General features: G+C 46.3%; 1 protein-coding gene across 1 annotated transcript in view; it reads right to left on the bottom strand.

Moving 5' to 3' along the window:
• nfasca (neurofascin homolog (chicken) a) overlaps window positions 1–18602 on the bottom strand; it is a 105644-nt gene that overhangs the window by 24709 nt on the left and 62333 nt on the right. Inside the window, exons 12-23 of the mRNA XM_072451435.1 lie at window positions 18157–18300; window positions 15903–16014; window positions 15467–15633; window positions 13709–13856; window positions 12461–12585; window positions 10978–11022; window positions 7087–7188; window positions 6229–6426; window positions 3836–3906; window positions 2581–2803; window positions 1123–1238; window positions 313–523 (exon numbers count right to left, since the gene is read on the bottom strand). Of these exons, the coding sequence (XP_072307536.1) occupies window positions 313–523; window positions 1123–1238; window positions 2581–2803; window positions 3836–3906; window positions 6229–6426; window positions 7087–7188; window positions 10978–11022; window positions 12461–12585; window positions 13709–13856; window positions 15467–15633; window positions 15903–16014; window positions 18157–18300 (1662 nt within the window). The remainder of the gene's footprint in view (window positions 1–312; window positions 524–1122; window positions 1239–2580; window positions 2804–3835; window positions 3907–6228; window positions 6427–7086; window positions 7189–10977; window positions 11023–12460; window positions 12586–13708; window positions 13857–15466; window positions 15634–15902; window positions 16015–18156; window positions 18301–18602) is intronic.

Below are 18602 nucleotides of genomic sequence, written 5' to 3'. Positions count from 1 at the left end.
TCGGCTACAGTCGTCTGCAGGCTACTGTCGTCTGCAGGCTACTGTCGTCTGCAGGCTACAGTCGTCTGCAGGCTGCAGTCGGCTACAGTCGTCTGCAGGCTACAGTCGGCTACAGTCGTCTGCAGGCTACAGTCGTCTGCAGGCTGCAGTCGGCTACAGTCGTCTGCAGGCTGCAGTCGGCTACAGTCGTCTGCAGGCTACAGTCGTCTGCAGGCTGCAGTCGGCTACAGTCGTCTGCAGGCTACAGTCGTCTGCAGGCTACAGTCGGCTGCAGGCTGCAGTCGGAGAGGCTGGGTGAGTAGCGGCCCTTACCTCCCTCCTTGGTGCTGAAACGGACCGTGTTGCTCTGGGGGCCCTCGTATCGACTGTTAGCCACCACCATGTACATGTGGTAGTGGGAGAAGGGCACCAGGTCTGTGAGGACGGCTGAGGGCTCCGGGGCCGTGCTGAAGAAGCCTTTGGTCTGCTTCTGTTGACTGACCACCAGCCCGGGCACACGGCTGCTGTCACGCCAGTAATACAACTGCAGACACACACACGCACACACACACACACACACACACACATGCACAGACACACACACACGCACACACACACAAATTCATTACAAAAAAGCTTTGATAATAATACCCTCTGCTCCTCCTTCTACCCTCTGCTCCTCCTTCTACCCTCTGCTCCTCCCTCTACCCTCTGCCCTCTGCTCCTCCCTCTACCCTCTGCCCTCTGCTCCTCCCTCTACACTCTGCCTCTCCCTCTACACTCTGCCTCTCCCTCTACCCTCTGCTCCTCCTTCTACCCTCTGCTCCTCCCTCTACCCTCTGCCCTCTGCTCCTCCCTCTACCCTCTGCCCTCTGCTCCTCCCTCTACACTCTGCCTCTCCCTCTACCCTCTGCTCCTCCCTCTACCCTCTGCCCTCTGCTCCTCCCTCTACACTCTGCTCCTCCCTCTACCCTCTGCTCCTCCCTCTACCCTCTGCTCCTCCCTCTACACTCTGCCTCTCCCTCTACCCTCTGCTCCTCCCTCTACACTCTGCTCCTCCCTCTACCCTCTGCTCCTCCCTCTGGACAATGTGAGGAATGGTGTAAAATAATCAAATAGGTACAAACACATTAAAGCTCTTACCCTGTACTCTTTGAACTGGCCGTGGACAGAGGACATGTTCACAGCGGTCCACTGCAGGTGGGCCTTGGTGCTGTCCACTTTAGACACCTTCAGGTTTGTTGGGGCGCTTTCAGGAGCTGGGCACAGAACATGTTCTACATTTAATAGAAACCGTATGAAGTGATACAAACATACAGTGATGCAGTGCATCCAATTGATCAGAATTTAAAGGAATATATCCTAGTTTGGGTGTCGCTGTCAGTCCTGGGCCCCTGGATCTACATCTTTATTGTCATCAAAGGTGTGTGTGGATGTGGACAAAGCTATAATTTTTTGCTTTTTTGGACATATGTATATATATGTATATATATATATATATATATATATATATATATATATATATATATATATATATATATATATATATATACAACTAGCACCTGATCCACAAAGAGGTGGAGGTGGACTGTGACAGACCAGATGACATGTTCTGTTCCATTACTGTAGGCTATTGCTTATCGTGACCCTTTGAGCCACAATTCATAATCTGCGTAGGTAAAACCTGTAAATACTGGTGTTGAAATAAAAAAGTCAAAGAAAATGTATCTTCATTTTAACAAAATGACCAATAGAATATATTCTAGAACCAAACAATGAACAATAAAACTTTCTGATTCTGATTTTGATATTACACCTTCCATAATTGTTTAATGGTCAACAGTGAGCATGAAAACAAAAAAACACAATTACTTAAATACACGGACCAAAATATAAAAGCAACACTTTTAAATTCGTTCCCATTTCTCATGAGCTGAACTCAAAGATACGCAAAATAACTCAAATATTGTTTTTAAATCTGTCAAAATCAAAAGTTTTACTGAGCTATTCATATTCATAATCCCTCCCACCTCCCAGGTGTGGCTGAGCAAGATGCTGATGAGACGCTATGAATATGGCACAGTGTGCCTTAGGCTGGACACAGTAAAAACACCCACTCTGAAATATCAGTATAAAACACCAATCCAGAGCATCCCAAACATGCTCAGTGAACATGCTTAGTGAACATGCTCAGTGCGTGAGTGCACTGGCCCTGCCAGAGGGGGCAGTAGCTCAGCTCCACTGGCCCAAAGGACGGGGTCGCAGCTGCCTCAGGTCAATACTGCAGGGGCCGTGCGGGGTCCTGTATACAGGGGCCGTGCAGGGTCCTGCATACAGGGGCCGTGCAGGGTCCTGCATACAGGGGTCCTGTGTGTTTATTGTGGCCAGCCTAAGGCACACCTGTGCAATATTCATATCATTGGCCTCTTGATATGCCACACTTGCGAGGTGGGAGACATTATTAATATGATTGCTCAGTAAAACAGATTTTTGAACAATATTTGAGATGATTTCAGCTCATGAAAAATGGGAGCACAGAAAAGCTTTTATATTTTTGTACAGTGTATATTCTATCTTTTGGTAGTAAAAAAGTCGATGTACCGTCCTCCCCAGAATAGCCCACCAACACATTGGATTTAGGGCCGGATCCGAAGCTGTTCCAGGCCTGGATTCTGATGTCATAAGCTGTGTAGGACTCCGTGTTGTTCACTATGTATCTGGACGCAGCAGTGGTCACATTGGTCCAGTCGTCTCCTGAGTCACTGAGTCTCCACCACACGTTGTAATGCAGGTTTGGACCGTTCCGCTCCAGGTCCGACAGGGGCTGGAACACAAACAACAGCACTGCACTGAGCACAGCAGCGGTCTGCCCGGGGTCTGCCCGGGGTCTGCCCGGGGTCTGCCCGGGGTCGGCCCGGGGTCGGTCTGGGGACTACATATGAACATGAGCCTGTAGCTATCTCTGGTCTGTGGAATATATGTGTTGTGTCCCTGTCAAATGTAAAAATGAATTAAATAATTATATATTTTTAAGTATTCTGTTTGATATTTAACATACATACATTTTCTATAGATAAAACAAATTCTGAACACATTTAAGGTTAAAATACACTTACTTGTCCCTATAAAGTACTGAGTCATTACCGGCCCATCTCTAATCTGACATTTTGGGGCAAAGATTGTTTACAGCAGTCACAGATTTCCTCTTAATAAACGACTCATTTTATGTTTTTCCTTCAGGTTTTAGACCTCATCACAGCACTGAGACTGCTGTTGTCAAGGTGACAAATGACATCCGCCTGAACACTGACTCGGCTCTGCCTCTACTGTACCTGCCGCTCTGGTCATGTTTGTGCCGCTCTGGTCATGTTTGTGCCGCTCTGTTCATGTTTGTGCCGCTCTGGTCATGTTTGTGCCGCTCTGGTCGTGTTTGTGCCGCTCTGCCTGTGTTTGTGCCGCTCTGCTCATGTTTGTGCCGCTCTGGTCATGTTTGTGCTGCTCTGGTCGTGTTTGTGCCGCTCTGGTCATGGCGCTCTGCTCATGTTTGTGCCGCTCTGGTCGTGTTTATGCCGCTCTGGTCTTAGGTGTATGTGGCGCTCTGATCTTTGGTGTTTGTGGCGCTCTGATCTTTGGTGTTTGTGGCGCTCTGATCTTTGGTGTTTGTGGCGCTCTGGTCTTTGGTGTTTGTGCCACTCTGGTCGTGCCGCTCTGGTCGTGTTTGTGCCGCTTTGGTCGTGTTTGTGCCGCTTTGGTCGTGTTTGTGCCGCTTATCTTTCCTGTCTAATAAAGCCTTTGGGCATTTTACATCCGAGACTACATAGGAACTAATGGATTCCAGTGCCTGTTGTGCACTTACCTCCCAGCTGATCTCCATGTTGTCCTTCCTGGAGCCCCATCCTCTCAAGCCTCTTGGAATGGCGTCTGGAGCTGCAACACAACCATGAGCAGCCTCAGTCTCTATGCAACAACTAATAATCATTTAAAATCAACTGGGAGTTCACATCTTTCCTTCGTTTCCCTCTCTCTTTGTCTCTCTCCCACACACTCGCTCACAAAATGCACCGGGGCAGAGCCAGACGTGGAGGAAGGTGATGGCAGCACATACATGTTTTCTACATGTTTTATTACAATTCAACTCATATTTATGGAGAAAGTAGTCTAATGAGGCACTGAATTTAGATGCGACTAAAAGCAAAGTTGCATGTTACGTTTGGCGTGGACGTGTGAAGCCGTAGTCAACATTTCACAACCCGCCCCGTATTGAAATAAGAATTTCTTCCCAACCCAAACCATGGGTCAAAAGACAACGCAGGCATCACTAAGGGGTGGTACCCAGATACATTAAAAAAAAAAATTAAACTGTCGATCCCTGAGAGGTTTTTACGCACTGTACCTGTGTTTACCCAAAATACTCTTTTGTACACTACCATACTTGTAGTGTAAACCAAGCTTGCGCTTCCTGCTAGAGTGCCCCCCAGTGGCCGTTAGTCAGTAAAATCTATAAATGAGATGCACCGTTGTATCGGCCGCAGGGTTCAAAGCGTGGGGGAAAAGTAGCAGCTTAAAATCTGAAAAGTACAGTAGTTATTTCTTGGACTGAGACATGTAATGGTGTCCGTCATATTCACATTTGCCTTGAACACTACAACTCACTGACCTCCACAATATGTTCAAGTCCAGGCTCAAAATTCACCTGTTCTGTTTTGCTTCATTGCTGAGTTATCTGTACGGTTTTATGTGTAATTTGGAGCATCCCTTATTGTAATTCTCAGTTGCTTCAGTGCGTCAGTGTCCAGAATGGTGCAAATAAAAGCTAACGTGTACATAAATAATAAAAAAAAAACATTTAAAGGTCCCATGACATGCAAAATCGACTTTTCAGAGCTTTAACCTTCTTACATTGCTATTTGTGCTTCATATATGTCCAGAGTATTTTTTGATTGATTCCCGCAGTGCTATATTACAGACTATCTCCTTTCCTCCAATCTCCAAACTGACGGGCGGTGGGGCAAGACCGTGTCATAAGGGCAAGCACTCATCACCATCCCCCCTCCCCCTCCCCCCCCTCCCCTCCCGCCTGTGGGCGGGGCACACACGCGCTCTCTGAGACTACGTCACGGGTGGGCGGGGCACACACACGCTCTGAGACTACGTCACGGGTGGGCGGGGCACACACACGCTCTGAGACTACGTCACGGGTGGGCGGGGCACACACGCGCTCTGAGACTACGTCACGGGTTGGGCGGGGGAGCCAGATCGCTCTTCACAAGGGTGGGGGCGAATATCAAACCAAGCCGTTTGCATTTCCGGGTTGGTGAGGGGGTCCAAGGTCTGGGTGATATTTCTTAACTATTATGTTAAGGGTGTTGCACAACCCTTATTATTATCAATTATACATTTAGGATAGACTACGAAACGTGAAAAAAAGCATGTTATGACACCTTCAATGAATGGGGGGGTCAGGAGCAGCCGTTCATTTGTCCAGAAACACATGAATGTAGTAAACTAAATATCCGCACAAATCCCGTAGATGAAAATATTATCTACTTATGTTCCAGGTCCAAGAAGTTATGGTTAAGGGCCTAGAACTTAGGTCCTCATGTTCTAGGTCCTAGAGTTCATAAGTAGATTTTATCTATTTTTTCTGTTCTTGCATCAGCGTTTGTTTGTCTCAAAAAAGTGTGAGGGGGGGCCAAAAACCGGGGGTCTAGGGGATGGATTTTGCAAATAACAAGTCACATAACCTGCTTTTCCTTCATATCGCTGGATGAAGTGCAAGTGGGGATCATGGCTTTTAGACTTAACAGTCACTCAGATCCACAACTAATTTGTTTTTAACATCAGATGTTATGCTCCATGTCGGCTTTCTGCTTTTGTACATAAACTCTGAATGCAGCGGGGTGTGGTGAATCCCTCCTCCCTTTTTTTTTCTGATCAGGTTTTGGGTTCTATGCTTATTTCCAACATGAACCCATTTGCTTTCTATTTCAGCCTTTCAGCTGTTTTATGTTCTTATGTTTCTTGCGTGTTTGTTGTTTTCGACCAGAGAGATTAAAAATAGGCAGTAGGTAACAGATCCTGAACATGCATAAATCAATCAAAATACAACTTTCAGTAAGATAATGATGAAGAACCACTGTTTAAATGTTCATTATAGTTGATCTTGCATCATATTTCCCCTTTAAATATCTTTGAACTCCATAACGTAGATGGGCTCTACTTTTAAGCCCCCTGCCTCCTTAAGCCTACCTGTTCCAGTGGTCTTGTAGCGTAGTGAGGGCCGGCTCGGCTCGCTGTGGCCCACTGCGTTGATGGCGATGACTCTGAAGTGGTAGTTGATGAAGGGTGTGAGCTGCAGAATGACTGAGTTGTGGTCTCCAGGATAAGAGGACAGGTTCCTCCACACACCCGGCTCATAACGATCCTCCTCAAACTGAACCAGGAACTCTGCAGACATGGAACATGCACTTGCTAAGGTGGGTGGAAATGGGTGTTTTCTTTCTGTTTGTGGGTGTGCCTTGTGTGCTGAGGGCCAATGGCCATCTTTTATTTTGTTGGTAGCTGGGAAGGGGAGGCGTTTAAACCCTTGGCTTTCGCTCACATCTTGTGACCTCTGTCTCCAGGTCAGTTAAATCAGCAGCATTTTGTCACATAACACCTTCCTTACATGGAATATTACTATTCGTGTTTGCTACTGCAGTGTAACTCGCTCTCACACCTTGTCGTATCCCAGGCAGTCCACTCTGTGGGAGAAACTGGTTCATGCTTGGGCTCAGCGCCAGACCAACTGCACCTGCTCAACCCCTTAGAAAAACACTTGTATTTCCCTTACACACTTAAACACTTTCAACTTTTGTATCAAACCTTTTTCAACCAAACAGCTGTTTTTTTACACATAATGTAGCGCCTAGGATAGCTGGCCATCAGATCTAAACTCAGACTATCAGGATTCAAATGAAACTTTACCGTGGATGAGGTAGTTCTAAATAATTATAAAACCAAAAGAGAACAGAAACATGAATCAACTTGTCTTAGACAACATGTTCCAGTGTTTGTGCGGTGCCTGCAGGGAGTGATGTGTTCACCAGGAGACAGTGGGGTACAGACCTGCGATGGGGCTCTGATTGTCCTGTCCGGGGATCCAGGTGAGGCGTACACTCCGGGCTGCGGGGTCAGACAGCTCCAGGTCTGTGGGGGGGTCTGGCCGCTCTGCAAGACAACCCAATTCAGCTCAATAGGTTGGGTTCACATTCTTTAGATGTCCCAGATGGAGGGCCTGGGCCAATGTACTCTTTAGAATGAACTCCATTGAACTCCATAAAATTTAATTTGAAAAGAAAACTGGTTCTTGTTGGTAGGGATTGAGTTTGTCAAAAAATACCCCTTTTCAAAAAGTAAAATCAAGCATTAAAAAAGCATTCAAATACAATGTATTCATGGAATGTGATTCCAGAAAGATGATCTCAAGTGGAGGACAAGAGGAGATTTAAATTAATGCTGAAATATTGTCTACTAATGATATCAGCTGTGGCGAATGGACATGGTGGGTTGGGAACATAGATTTGTCCAATTTAAAGCTAGTATGGAGGATTTTGAAGGGCCAATCCCAGCTGCAGCATTCACTTGGACAATGTCAAGGATTAGTAATTCAAATCTTCTACGTGTTACATTGATGCTGCCTTTCTCTTTCTGCTTGCTCCAGCGCGCACGAGTGGAAGAATGTTTTGGGAGTCCGGATTAAGCATGGGTCAGTGGTGCAGGGTTTGTGGGCGTCCTCTTCATTATTCCAGCTCCGTTTGGCCGTCCGTGAGGACAGATATTGGCTTAAGATCGCAAGAGTGCGAGATAAAGGCTTTTCCTCAGGGATTCGTATAATTATGCGATGATGGCGTTCCTTGAAATCTCAAACTGGATTTACCACCGATGCATCTGAGGCAAAACTTTTACTCAACTCTCAACTTTGCATTACTGTTTATTACAAACCTTGAAAATGTCCATGTACATTATGTTCCAAATGATTATGCAAATAAGTATCTTTTTTTTTTTCATTGAAACTCATATGTATGGTATGGTATTATTGGCAAATGAGAAACATGAAGAACACAAATGTGCAGAAATGGATGCCGTTTTGGGGCTTCTGCTGAACAGAGGCAGTGCCAATTGGCTGGAGGTCGCAGAGGTTAAGGTGGGTGTAGACCTTGAAGGCCATGGAGAACCGGTGTTCCATGATATATAGAGGCAGTCAACGACTCCTTGACTGGAGGCAAATGTGGCACCGCCAATGGGGGAAAAAAGTCCCGGTAGGAAAGTGGGGACCAGGCGAGGATCTACTTTAAGTAAGGGATGAACCAGATCCTGATGCGATCTGGCCTTGGCCGGTAGAGAGGAGCGAGTGAACAAGTAGATCCTGGTTGAAATACTACTGTGATCTTGTGAAGAGAAAGGAGAGGAGGGGGGAGAGAAAGGAGAGGAGGGGGGGAGAGAAAGGAGAGGAGGGGGAGAGAAAGGAGAGGAGGGGGAGAGAAAGGAGAGGAGGGGGTAGAGAAAGGAGAGGAGGGGGGAGAGAAAGGAGAGGAGGGGGAGAGAAAGGAGAGGAGGGGGAAGAAAAAGGAGAGGAGGGGGAAGAGAAAGGAGAGGAGGAAGAAGAGAAAGGAGAGGAGGGGGGAGAGAAAGGAGAGGAGGGGGGGAGAGAAAGGAGAGGAGGGGGAGAGAAAGGAGAGGAGGGGGGGAAGAGAAAGGAGAGGAGGGAGAGAGAAAGGAGAGGAGGGGGAGAGAAAGGAGAGGAGGGGGTAGAGAAAGGAGAGGAGGGAGAAGAAAAAGGAGAGGAGGGGGGAGAGAAAGGAGAGGAGGGGGAAGAGAAAGGAGAGGAGGGGGGAGAGAAAGGAGAGGAGGGGGGGGGGGAGAGAAAGGAGGCTGATCAAGTCTGGCTCCTGGTGCTCTGGAGACGTGCTTTGGGGGAGAAGTGATGGACCTCCCCGGTGTGGGAGGAACAAGATAACAGTGAAGGAAAACTTGCTATTCTGGAGGAGAGAAGTTTGAACAACCTGATTTTGTTGACGGCGCGACAATGGAAACGAATGCCTTTCGTCTTAGCGCGGTCTGGAGACCTGCTGCTGTCCACGCAGATGGTCAATGTAGAGAGGACAGAAGAGCCTGCGCAGAGGGCGCTTAACAAGCAAGGCCACAGAAAGGATCCGGGGAGCGCGGGACAATCTGAGTCCAGGACTAGCAGAGGTGATCCGTGGTGGGACGCCGGTCTGCTGATGGGAGCCCCGCCCTGGAGGGATTCCTTCCGTGACTTTGTGCAGTGCACAAAGTCACGAAACCTGATGTGTGTAACCTGGATGCTTAAATAGTGTAGCCGCAAGAAGAGGCGTAAGAGGGGTGTGGTCCTTGACATAAGATAACAAACTTATCTTCATATATGGGAAAAAAAAGGATCTCTTTAGTGCTGAAGAGTGTGAAGTAGTTGAATGCCTTAGACAAGGTATGAAAATCTTAGATATTTCACCTGCTACTAAAATGCCATTACAAAGCAGCAAACAGGTATTTGAAGCTGCTGGTGCCTCTGGAGTCCAGAGAACATCACGGTTTAGATCCTGCATAATCATTTGGAACACAGTGTATGTGTTGTAACAAAGTGTAGATTACTTACTGGTGGTGACTGGTTAAATAGTTAAAATCTTATGGGAAGAGAGTTTTGAAGCTGCAGTGCCGGGAGCAGCGGCTCTAAACAGATGCACATGTGTCTAAGCCATGCGCGCTCACAGCATTTGGTGAGCGCTCACTCTGGATGAGTGAGGGCGAGTGCAGCACATGCTCCGATTCAAGAACCAATAAACAGTCGTTGGTCCTCAAACGTCGCTTTAAGGGCTGTTGTTTACACAGCCACGAGTTTTCACAAATTCGTTTTGCTTTAATATTGGAGCCACGTCTTTTTTAAGGATGTTTTGGCCCGTAGGCCAGTCAGGATTCAAACTCACGACACTGCGGCCGGCTGCACATGGAGCCAGGCACGTGTGGCAGCGCGGATGGGCCTCTCTTTTACACCACATCGAGCTACGTGTTCATTGAAACTGCATTCGCTCTGCGTGCTGCTGAAGACGACGCACAAGGTCATTTCTTTGGGTCTTCTGAGCTCACAAATACTGAACAAATCGGTTTTCTCACAGAGGGATGGGATCAGGGCAGTGATTGGTTTCTCTGCAGGTAGCATGAAAATGACACTTTAGGCCTTAAACATTTATATCTACACAAGAATCAGAAAAAAAATATTATTACTGTTTAATATGACTTTAAAGTAAGCCTGAAATGCCCCAGGAAAGAATTATCTCTGAGTTGTTTATAAGTGTAGTGTGTCGAAAGCACAGCGCTATCTAGTGGATAACTGCATGTACTGAACGTGTTTCTCTTCACAACTTTTATTACTTAAACTGTATATCTATGCATCTATGTCTGATTTTTTGAATGTGACTGAAATGTAATTATTTGTATATAACTTAACCCTAAATGGATCCCATTGAAGAGCTGTTGGGCCACACCGTTAAACAATAAACAATAAAACTCACTGTATCACTTAAGTTAGACATTTCAAAGGAATTAGGGCAATGTTTTTGAAATCAGGACGTTTAGACGGCATCCTGGAAGTCATTTTAAATCTTGAGGGACTGGACTCGGAAGATAGCTGGGGTTAAATTGGCCCTGCCCCTAAGGGAGGAGTTATAACCAGAACGCGCCCTATCTGCCACTAGCACCCGTGGACCCGTGGACCCCTGGCAAGTCCAATCGGCTGAAACTGTGAAAATGAAACCTCTCAACTCTCAGAAAAGAGTTTACAACATAACACCGCAAATCAATTTAGTTTTCAGACAAAGTTGAATGAAGGTTAAAGCATACATCTTGACATACCTTAAAGCTAATGGTACACAGTATGAATGAACAATATTGAGTGATAAGATGTGAAACAAAAGAAAGTGTTAGTGTGAATAAAGTGGTTACCTTGAGGCAGGTTACTAGACACGGAGGGGAGCAGGGAGGCGTGCTCTGTGGAGGGCAGTTCAGTGGTCAGTCAGGGTTAGCATCACACAAAAGCCTATGAGAGGTCACTAAACTGTAGAAAACAATCCTCTACATCTGTCAGGTTAACTTTCAATTTTACTTTCAATCTCTTCATTTTAGCTCTTTCAATTGCTATAAATTGTTTGATAAGTTCTAACATCAAAAGTTACATAGTGCACCTTTAAACTGAAAACCGTCATAGTTTTCAGTTTAAAGGTGCACCATGCAACTGTTCTGCTCTCCATGGAGATACCTGCAAGGCTCTGGTGTGGAATGTAACTTTTCTATCTTGCAATTATTCTATTTAGGGTTTTAATAAGCTGGAAAAAACATGGATTCTTACAGCGAGTGGAAGCACCTCTCCACAGATGTGACCAGTAATTTGGCCCTAAAGAGCGAGATGCTACACAAACATGGTGTACTTTTAAGTTTACATTGATAATATATATATAAAGATTCAAGTCATTCATTGCGTATTTTGTATTTGTGGTAAAATGCTTTTGTCTTTTGTTTCTTGAAAGTTAAGAAAATGCATTGTTCTGAAATATATCAACCTTTAGTTATGACATCATACAAAAGAAACCCCGAGGTTAGTTCAGTGGTTAGTCACTGCGTTATAAAGCCGTATTTCTAGTGTAATAATAATAATGATACAGTAAGAAGACTTGGATAAGACACTCCCCCTTTGTCCAGTTTGGTTTGTCGTAATTACCTACTTACATATATTAGATACTTTTAGTTGCTTAGCTACTGTCTAAAGAAAGTACATTAATGACATTACTTTGCTATTGCTTTATTTGTATGAATCGATCAAAAATGTGTGTTTACATTTTATTAATGACATTTAAACTGATGAAAACAACAAATAAGTTGTTTAAATTGTCTCAAATGTCGTAAGGGAAAAGGATAAGAGCGCTGGGCTCTAGTGTCCTCACAGAAGACACTATTGTGACACAAGTAATTAACTGAGTACTTTGTTAGTAACTGTAGTTTAATTACAAGTGAAGTACTTCAAAAAGGAAATAGTATAGTTACACCCAACATTGCTCCCAAGCCAAGAAAGCCCAGAGGATGGGCCCCAGTGGCTATTTGAGACATGAAGCGGCCCTTGTTGGCCTGGCTGAGGCTGGGGGCCCTCAGGTTCCACAGAGGTTGGATTTTGCCTAACAAGTGCCTAACTCAGCGTTGTAGGATTCAGCCTCGCTCTGAGCCTGTGCTTCCTCTGCTCTAACCACCATGACTCGGACTGGTCAGAACTGGTCTGGTTTCTGATCAGTCACAAAGTGGGCGGAGCTAGTCCGTATAGAGGAAGTTATACAGGCCTCACACGCCATTGAGACCAATACAGCACCATATTTGGTTCCCCTTCCAGATATATAATACTTATAATACTTGAATGGAATAAGCAGGTGAAGTGCAGTACCCAGGACAGTGAGCCGTCCTGAGGCAGCGTCCTGGTCGATGCTGGTCTGAGCCGTGCAGGTGTACGTCCCCTCATCGCTCTCGTCAACGTTAGAGATGGTCAGGGAGTCCTCGGCCTTCGTGAATCTGTAAATGGAGAGGACTCTTAGATGTCTCCACTGCTTGTTCTGAGTGACCAAGAGCAAAAGTACAACTCCAAAAAAGAAAGTCTACACAGGACTAACATTTATGTACTTTATCAGCCTAGAATATTGGATTTAATTGAAGACATTCGTGACTTATTCTATTTTAAAGCTGGGATACCGGTACTTACAAATTAGTTATAACAACCAGGAAATAAAAGTAACAGTGACAAACATTATCAAAGTGCTCATTATTCACAGGGACATACTTTGGCTGCCAAACAAACAGCACATCACGATCATGTGTTTTGAGACCGCCCTATTATTAATAATAAGATTAATTAATTAAATTGCATTATTTAAAAAAAGAAAAACCTTGCCTGGCCAGCTAAATCTAGTTCCAGTGGATGAAGCTGATAAATAGATTAAACAATAATAGAAGATATTTCAAGTTTTTCAGCAGAATTCCAGCATTTGCGACACATGCTACAAAAAGGTGGCTTGAATGGCCAAAGTTTTTACAGAGATCGACAGTGATCGTCCCAAACAGGTCGAAAAGTAAAGCTACTTATATTCCAAAGTAATAATCTCAATTTAAACCATTTGAACGTCTTTAGGTGTTTGTAAATGGAGCGCGTGACAGTCGTGTGGAGTGTGTGACAGTCGTGTGGAGCGTGTGACAGTCGTGTGAAGTGTGTGACAGTCGTGTGGAGTGTGTGACAGTCGTGTGGAGTGTGTGACAGTCGTGTGGAGCGTGTGACAGTCGTGTGAAGTGTGTGACAGTCGTGTGGAGCGTGTGACAGTCGTGTGGAGCGTGTGACAGTCGTGTGGAGCGTGTGACAGTCGTGTGAAGTGTGTGACAGTCGTGTGAAGTGTGTGACAGTCGTGTGGAGCGTGTGACAGTCGTGTGGAGCGTGTGACAGTCGTGTGGAGCGTGTGACAGTCGTGTGAAGTGTGTGACAGTCGTGTGAAGTGTGTGACAGTCGTGTGAAGTGTGTGACAGTCGTGTGAAGTGTGTGACAGTCGTGTGAAGTGTGTGACAGTCGTGTGGAGCGTGTGACAGTCGTGTGGAGCGTGTGACAGTCGTGTGGAGCGTGTGACAGTCGTGTGGAGCGTGGGCCTCGTACCTCCAGCCCAGGTGCAGCGGAGCATCGTCTTTGGCCCAGCTCACAGCCAGGTCCAGGCTGGGGTCAGACTTCACCTTACAGTCGAAGCGCACTGTGGAGCCCCTGACCGCAGATTGGTGCTCAGGGGCCCGCACGATACGAGTAGGTTCTGAAAGTGGACACGCATCAGCATACGGACACACACATAGACACAGAGACACAGAGAGACACACAGAGAGACACACAGAGACACACAGAGAGACACACAGAGACACACAGAGAGACACACAGAGACACACAGAGACACACAGAGACACAGAGAGACACGCAGAGACACACAGAGACACACACAGAGACACACAGAGAGACACACAGAGACACACAGAGACACACACAGAGACACGCAGAGACACACAGAGACACACACAGAGACACACAGAGAGACACACAGAGACACACAGAGACACACAGAGAGACACGCAGAGACACACAGAGACACACACAGAGACACAGAGAGACACGCAGAGACACACAGAGACACACACAGAGACACACAGAGAGACACACAGAGACACACAGAGACACACAGAGAGACACGCAGAGACACACACAGAGACACAGAGAGACACGCAGAGACACAGAGACACACACAGAGACACACAGAGACACACAGAGAGACACACAGAGACACACAGAGAGACACACAGAGACACACAGAGACACACACAGAGACACAGAGAGACACGCAGAGAGACACGCAGAGACACACAGAGACACACACAGAGACACACAGAGAGACACACAGAGACACACAGAGAGACACGCAGAGACACACAGAGACACACAGAGAGACACAGAGACACACAGAGAGACACAGAGAGACACACAGAGACACACACAGAGACACACAGAGACACACAGAGAGACACAGAGACACACAGAGACACACAGAGACACACAGAGACACACAGAGAGACACACAGAGACACACGCAGACACACAGAGAGACACAGAGACACACAGAGAGACACAGAGAGACACACAGAGAGACACAGAGACACACACAGAGACACACAGAGACACACAGAGAGACACAGAGACACACAGAGACACACAGAGACACACAGAGATACACAGAGACACACAGAGACACACAGAGAGACACAGAGACACACAGAGAGACACAGAGACACACAGAGAGACACAGAGACACACAGAGACACACACAGAGACACACAGAGAGACACAGAGACACACAGAGAGACACAGAGACACACAGAGAGACACAGAGACACACAGAGAGACACAGAGACACACAGAGACACACACAGAGACACACAGAGAGACTTAGTCACAGGACTGAAACTATAAAAATAATGTTTTGCCCTTTCTCTAACTGTTCCAGACTCTTTCCATCCCCACCCGGCTGTTTGCTGAACGGAATAAAGCCATCTCAAGATTTGTGGCAAGGAAAAAACCTCGTATCCAATTTAAAACGTGACAATTATCAAAAGAAAAAGGAGGCTGGGGTTTACCTAAAAATGACTTCATTTCAGCTCAAATAAGAGCAAGGCAAGTTTATTTGTAGATCATTGTCAGAAATATGTCGTTCTGCCTCAGTGCCAACTTTACCACTCTAAGTATACGTGATTTATATTATTCAGTCAGGTTTCCAAACCATTTGAATATTCTAAACCTCATCACAGACATGCTAGCTCCATGAAAGGTCCACATAACATTCTGACTCTAAACGGAGTATGACCAATGAAGAGTCCTGACCTTTGATTTCAAGGCGGACCTGATTCTCCGCCGTGCCCAGGATGCTGTTGGCCACACAGGTGTAGGTGCCCTCGTCCTCGGAGCGGGCTCTTTTTATCTCCAGTGTGCCGTTTCTGTGGACGCGGTAGTGACCCCCGTCCAGACCGCTGCCCTGGCCGTTCTTGAACCTGCACATATACATTCAGCGCCTGCAGACTCCATTTACAGGTATTATACAGCTTGTGATTCATGTTTATCCAACAACATTCAGCAAATTTACAATAGTTTTACTAAAAAGCTTTCTCCTTGCCGAGTTCTGAAGATGACCCACAGAGAGCGGCCGAGACATGTCAACAAGGTAATTACATCTCCGAACTTATTGTCTTTAACAAGAACCAATGTTTTGTATAAATCCAAAGAAAAGGAACGTTGTAGGAGTGTTTTAACAATACTACACCATCGGAGCTGAGGTAGAGGGGAGCCGAAGAACGGACAATCCAGGAAGGTGCGGTTGTTCTCAGTGACTTTGATCAGCTGGTTTTTAGGCGCCAGCATCCGTGGAGGCATGTCTGTGAAGAGAGCACAAGTCTCACTCAAGTGATAAACTCCACCTCAACAAAGGAAACTACAAGATTTCCTGGTCATTCTGAGTCTAAACAAGGAAGGTTCAAACCAAGACTTAAGACTTAAGACTTAAGACTTAGGCCTAAATGATCATTGAATCCGGTTTAAACCAGGACCAGTTTGAAGGCAGAGACTGTTGGGCAGTCAGCGCCTCCTGGTCCTGGACCTGGTTTAGTCTTGGTTTAGTCCAGGTCGACTGGGGAAAAGCCCGTGGACACACTCTCCATTTCCCCCGAGGTGAAAAGCGAGCTTCAATTTTTGGATAATTTTTTTTTTTTTTTAAAGAGAAAAATCAAACCGTTTCATTTTAATTTGTCTTATGAATTCAAATTTTTAAAATGTAATTATTATTTTTTTTTAAATCCATTGAACGACGCATACACAGATTATGTTCTTCTCGCTGTTTCACTTGGACAACAAGCTTCTCCTGTGACCTGTGACCTGTGACCTGAGGCCACGGCTGCAATAACTCACATGGTGAACTTTGGCGAAGATATTCTCATTTCCATATCTTGTTTAGTAATTGTTTCAAACACTATCACCATAAAGAGTGAGGAAAGTAAGATTCTGAACACCCTAAGATTTTGTAAGTTCTCCCACTTAGAAATGATGGAGGTTGGACATTGTCATCGACAGAATCTAAATCAATTATTTAAAAATCATACAATGTGATTCTGTCGCTCACAGTGGAAATGCACCGACCGCAAACGTCAGAAACCTCCATCATTTATAAGTGGGATCGGCCTCCTGCTGGTGCCAGAGTCAGGACTGAACATGGACCAGCCTCCTGCTGGTGCCAGAGTCAGGACTAAACATGGACCGGCCTCCTGCTGGTGCCAGAGTCAGGACTAAACATGGACCAGCCTCCTGCTGGTGCCAGAGTCAGGACTGAACATGGACCAGCCTCCTGCTGGTGCCAGAGTCAGGACTAAACATGGACCGGCCTCCTGCTGGTGCCAGAGTCAGGACTAAACATGGACCGGCCTCCTGCTGGTGCCAGAGTCAGGACTAAACATGGACCGGCCTCCTGCTGGTGCCAGAGTCAGGACTAAACATGGACCGGCCTCCTGCTGGTGCCAGAGTCAGGACTGAACATGGACCAGCCTCCTGCTGGTGCCAGAGTCAGGACTAAACATGGACCGGCCTCCTGCTGGTGCCAGAGTCAGGACTAAACATGGACCGGCCTCCTGCTGGTGCCAGAGTCAGGACTAAACATGGACCGGCCTCCTGCTGGTGCCAGAGTCAGGACTAAACATGGACCGGCCTCCTGCTGGTGCCAGAGTCAGGACTAAACCTGGACCGACCTCCTGCTGGTGCCAGAGTCAGGACTAAACATGGACCGGCCTCCTGCTGGTGCCAGAGTCAGGACTAAACATGGACCGGCCTCCTGCTGGTGCCAGAGTCAGGACTAAACATGGGCCGGCCTCCTGCTGGTGCCAGAGTCAGGACTAAACATGGGCCGGCCTCCTGCTGGTGCCAGAGTCAGGACTAAACATGGAACGGCCTCCTGCTGGTGCCAGAGTCAGGACTAAACATGGACCGGCCTCCTGCTGGTGCCAGAGTCAGGACTAAACATGGACCGGCCTCCTGCTGGTGCCAGAGTCAGGACTAAACATGGACCGGCCTCCTGCTGGTGCCAGAGTCAGGACAGCCTGAAGATGTGAGACAGGTTCAAATCGAAGATGAAAATAGTTTTGTTTAGCTGTGCGTACGACTGCACTCTTCTCTTTAAATGTACATTTTATAATGTTCTTTCATGCTTTTATCTGTTTGTATTGTGATTTTGATAAAAAAAATGTCTGTCATGTGAAGAACTTTGTGCGAGAATGATGCTCTATAAATAAACTAAGAGAAGGGAGGAGCCTTAACTTGACCCTGTGCTTCACCACTGGGCAGCACAGGGCACAGCCTGAGAGCAAAAAGGAAAACCAACTTAAAAACCAGCACTAGGCATGTTTCCTTTGATGTATTCTGAATCAGCTCTTCTTTATGTCATTTGAAGCAGTATTCATTATTTTGCATTTCCCCAAAACAACAATTGTACTATTTATAATTCTGCCTTTAAGTGTGTGTGGGCGTGTCCTTACCCAGCACGTTGACAAAGGCGTTGGCCATCAGGTAACCATGAGGGTTGGAGGCATTGCACTGGTACACGGCACTGGAGCCCATTTGCACGGACCGGAACAGGATGGTGTCCCCCAGGAGCTGGCGGCCCTGACTGGGCAGAGAGCCTGGGAAAGACATCCACAATCAGAACTGGATAAACTTACAAATGACCAACATAGGATTGAAGCATGTATTTCAGGCGTGTTCAAACTTTTTTCCACCACGGGCCGCATTGAGAAACGTACACAGAGCAGAGGGCCCCAGACAACCTAAACATGAAGTGAACAGTTTGAGATGTTGCATTTGACATAGTTTCAAGGCGCCTCCACCTTCAATAAGACTTGGAACATTAATATCAGGTCAATATAACATCAAAATGCTTGAATTTTTCCAATTTTACAGTAAAAAATGTTTGGGCCAAGTTAGC

The sequence above is a fragment of the Eucyclogobius newberryi genome, unplaced genomic scaffold, assembly GCF_026437365.1.
Source record: "Eucyclogobius newberryi isolate DKJ021-1_F unplaced genomic scaffold, fEucNew1.0.hap1 SCAF_19, whole genome shotgun sequence".
Classification (NCBI taxonomy): domain Eukaryota; kingdom Metazoa; phylum Chordata; class Actinopteri; order Gobiiformes; family Gobiidae; genus Eucyclogobius; species Eucyclogobius newberryi.
The sequence above is the reverse complement of the archived record's forward strand: the minus strand, read 5'-3'. Positions and strand labels throughout refer to the sequence as shown.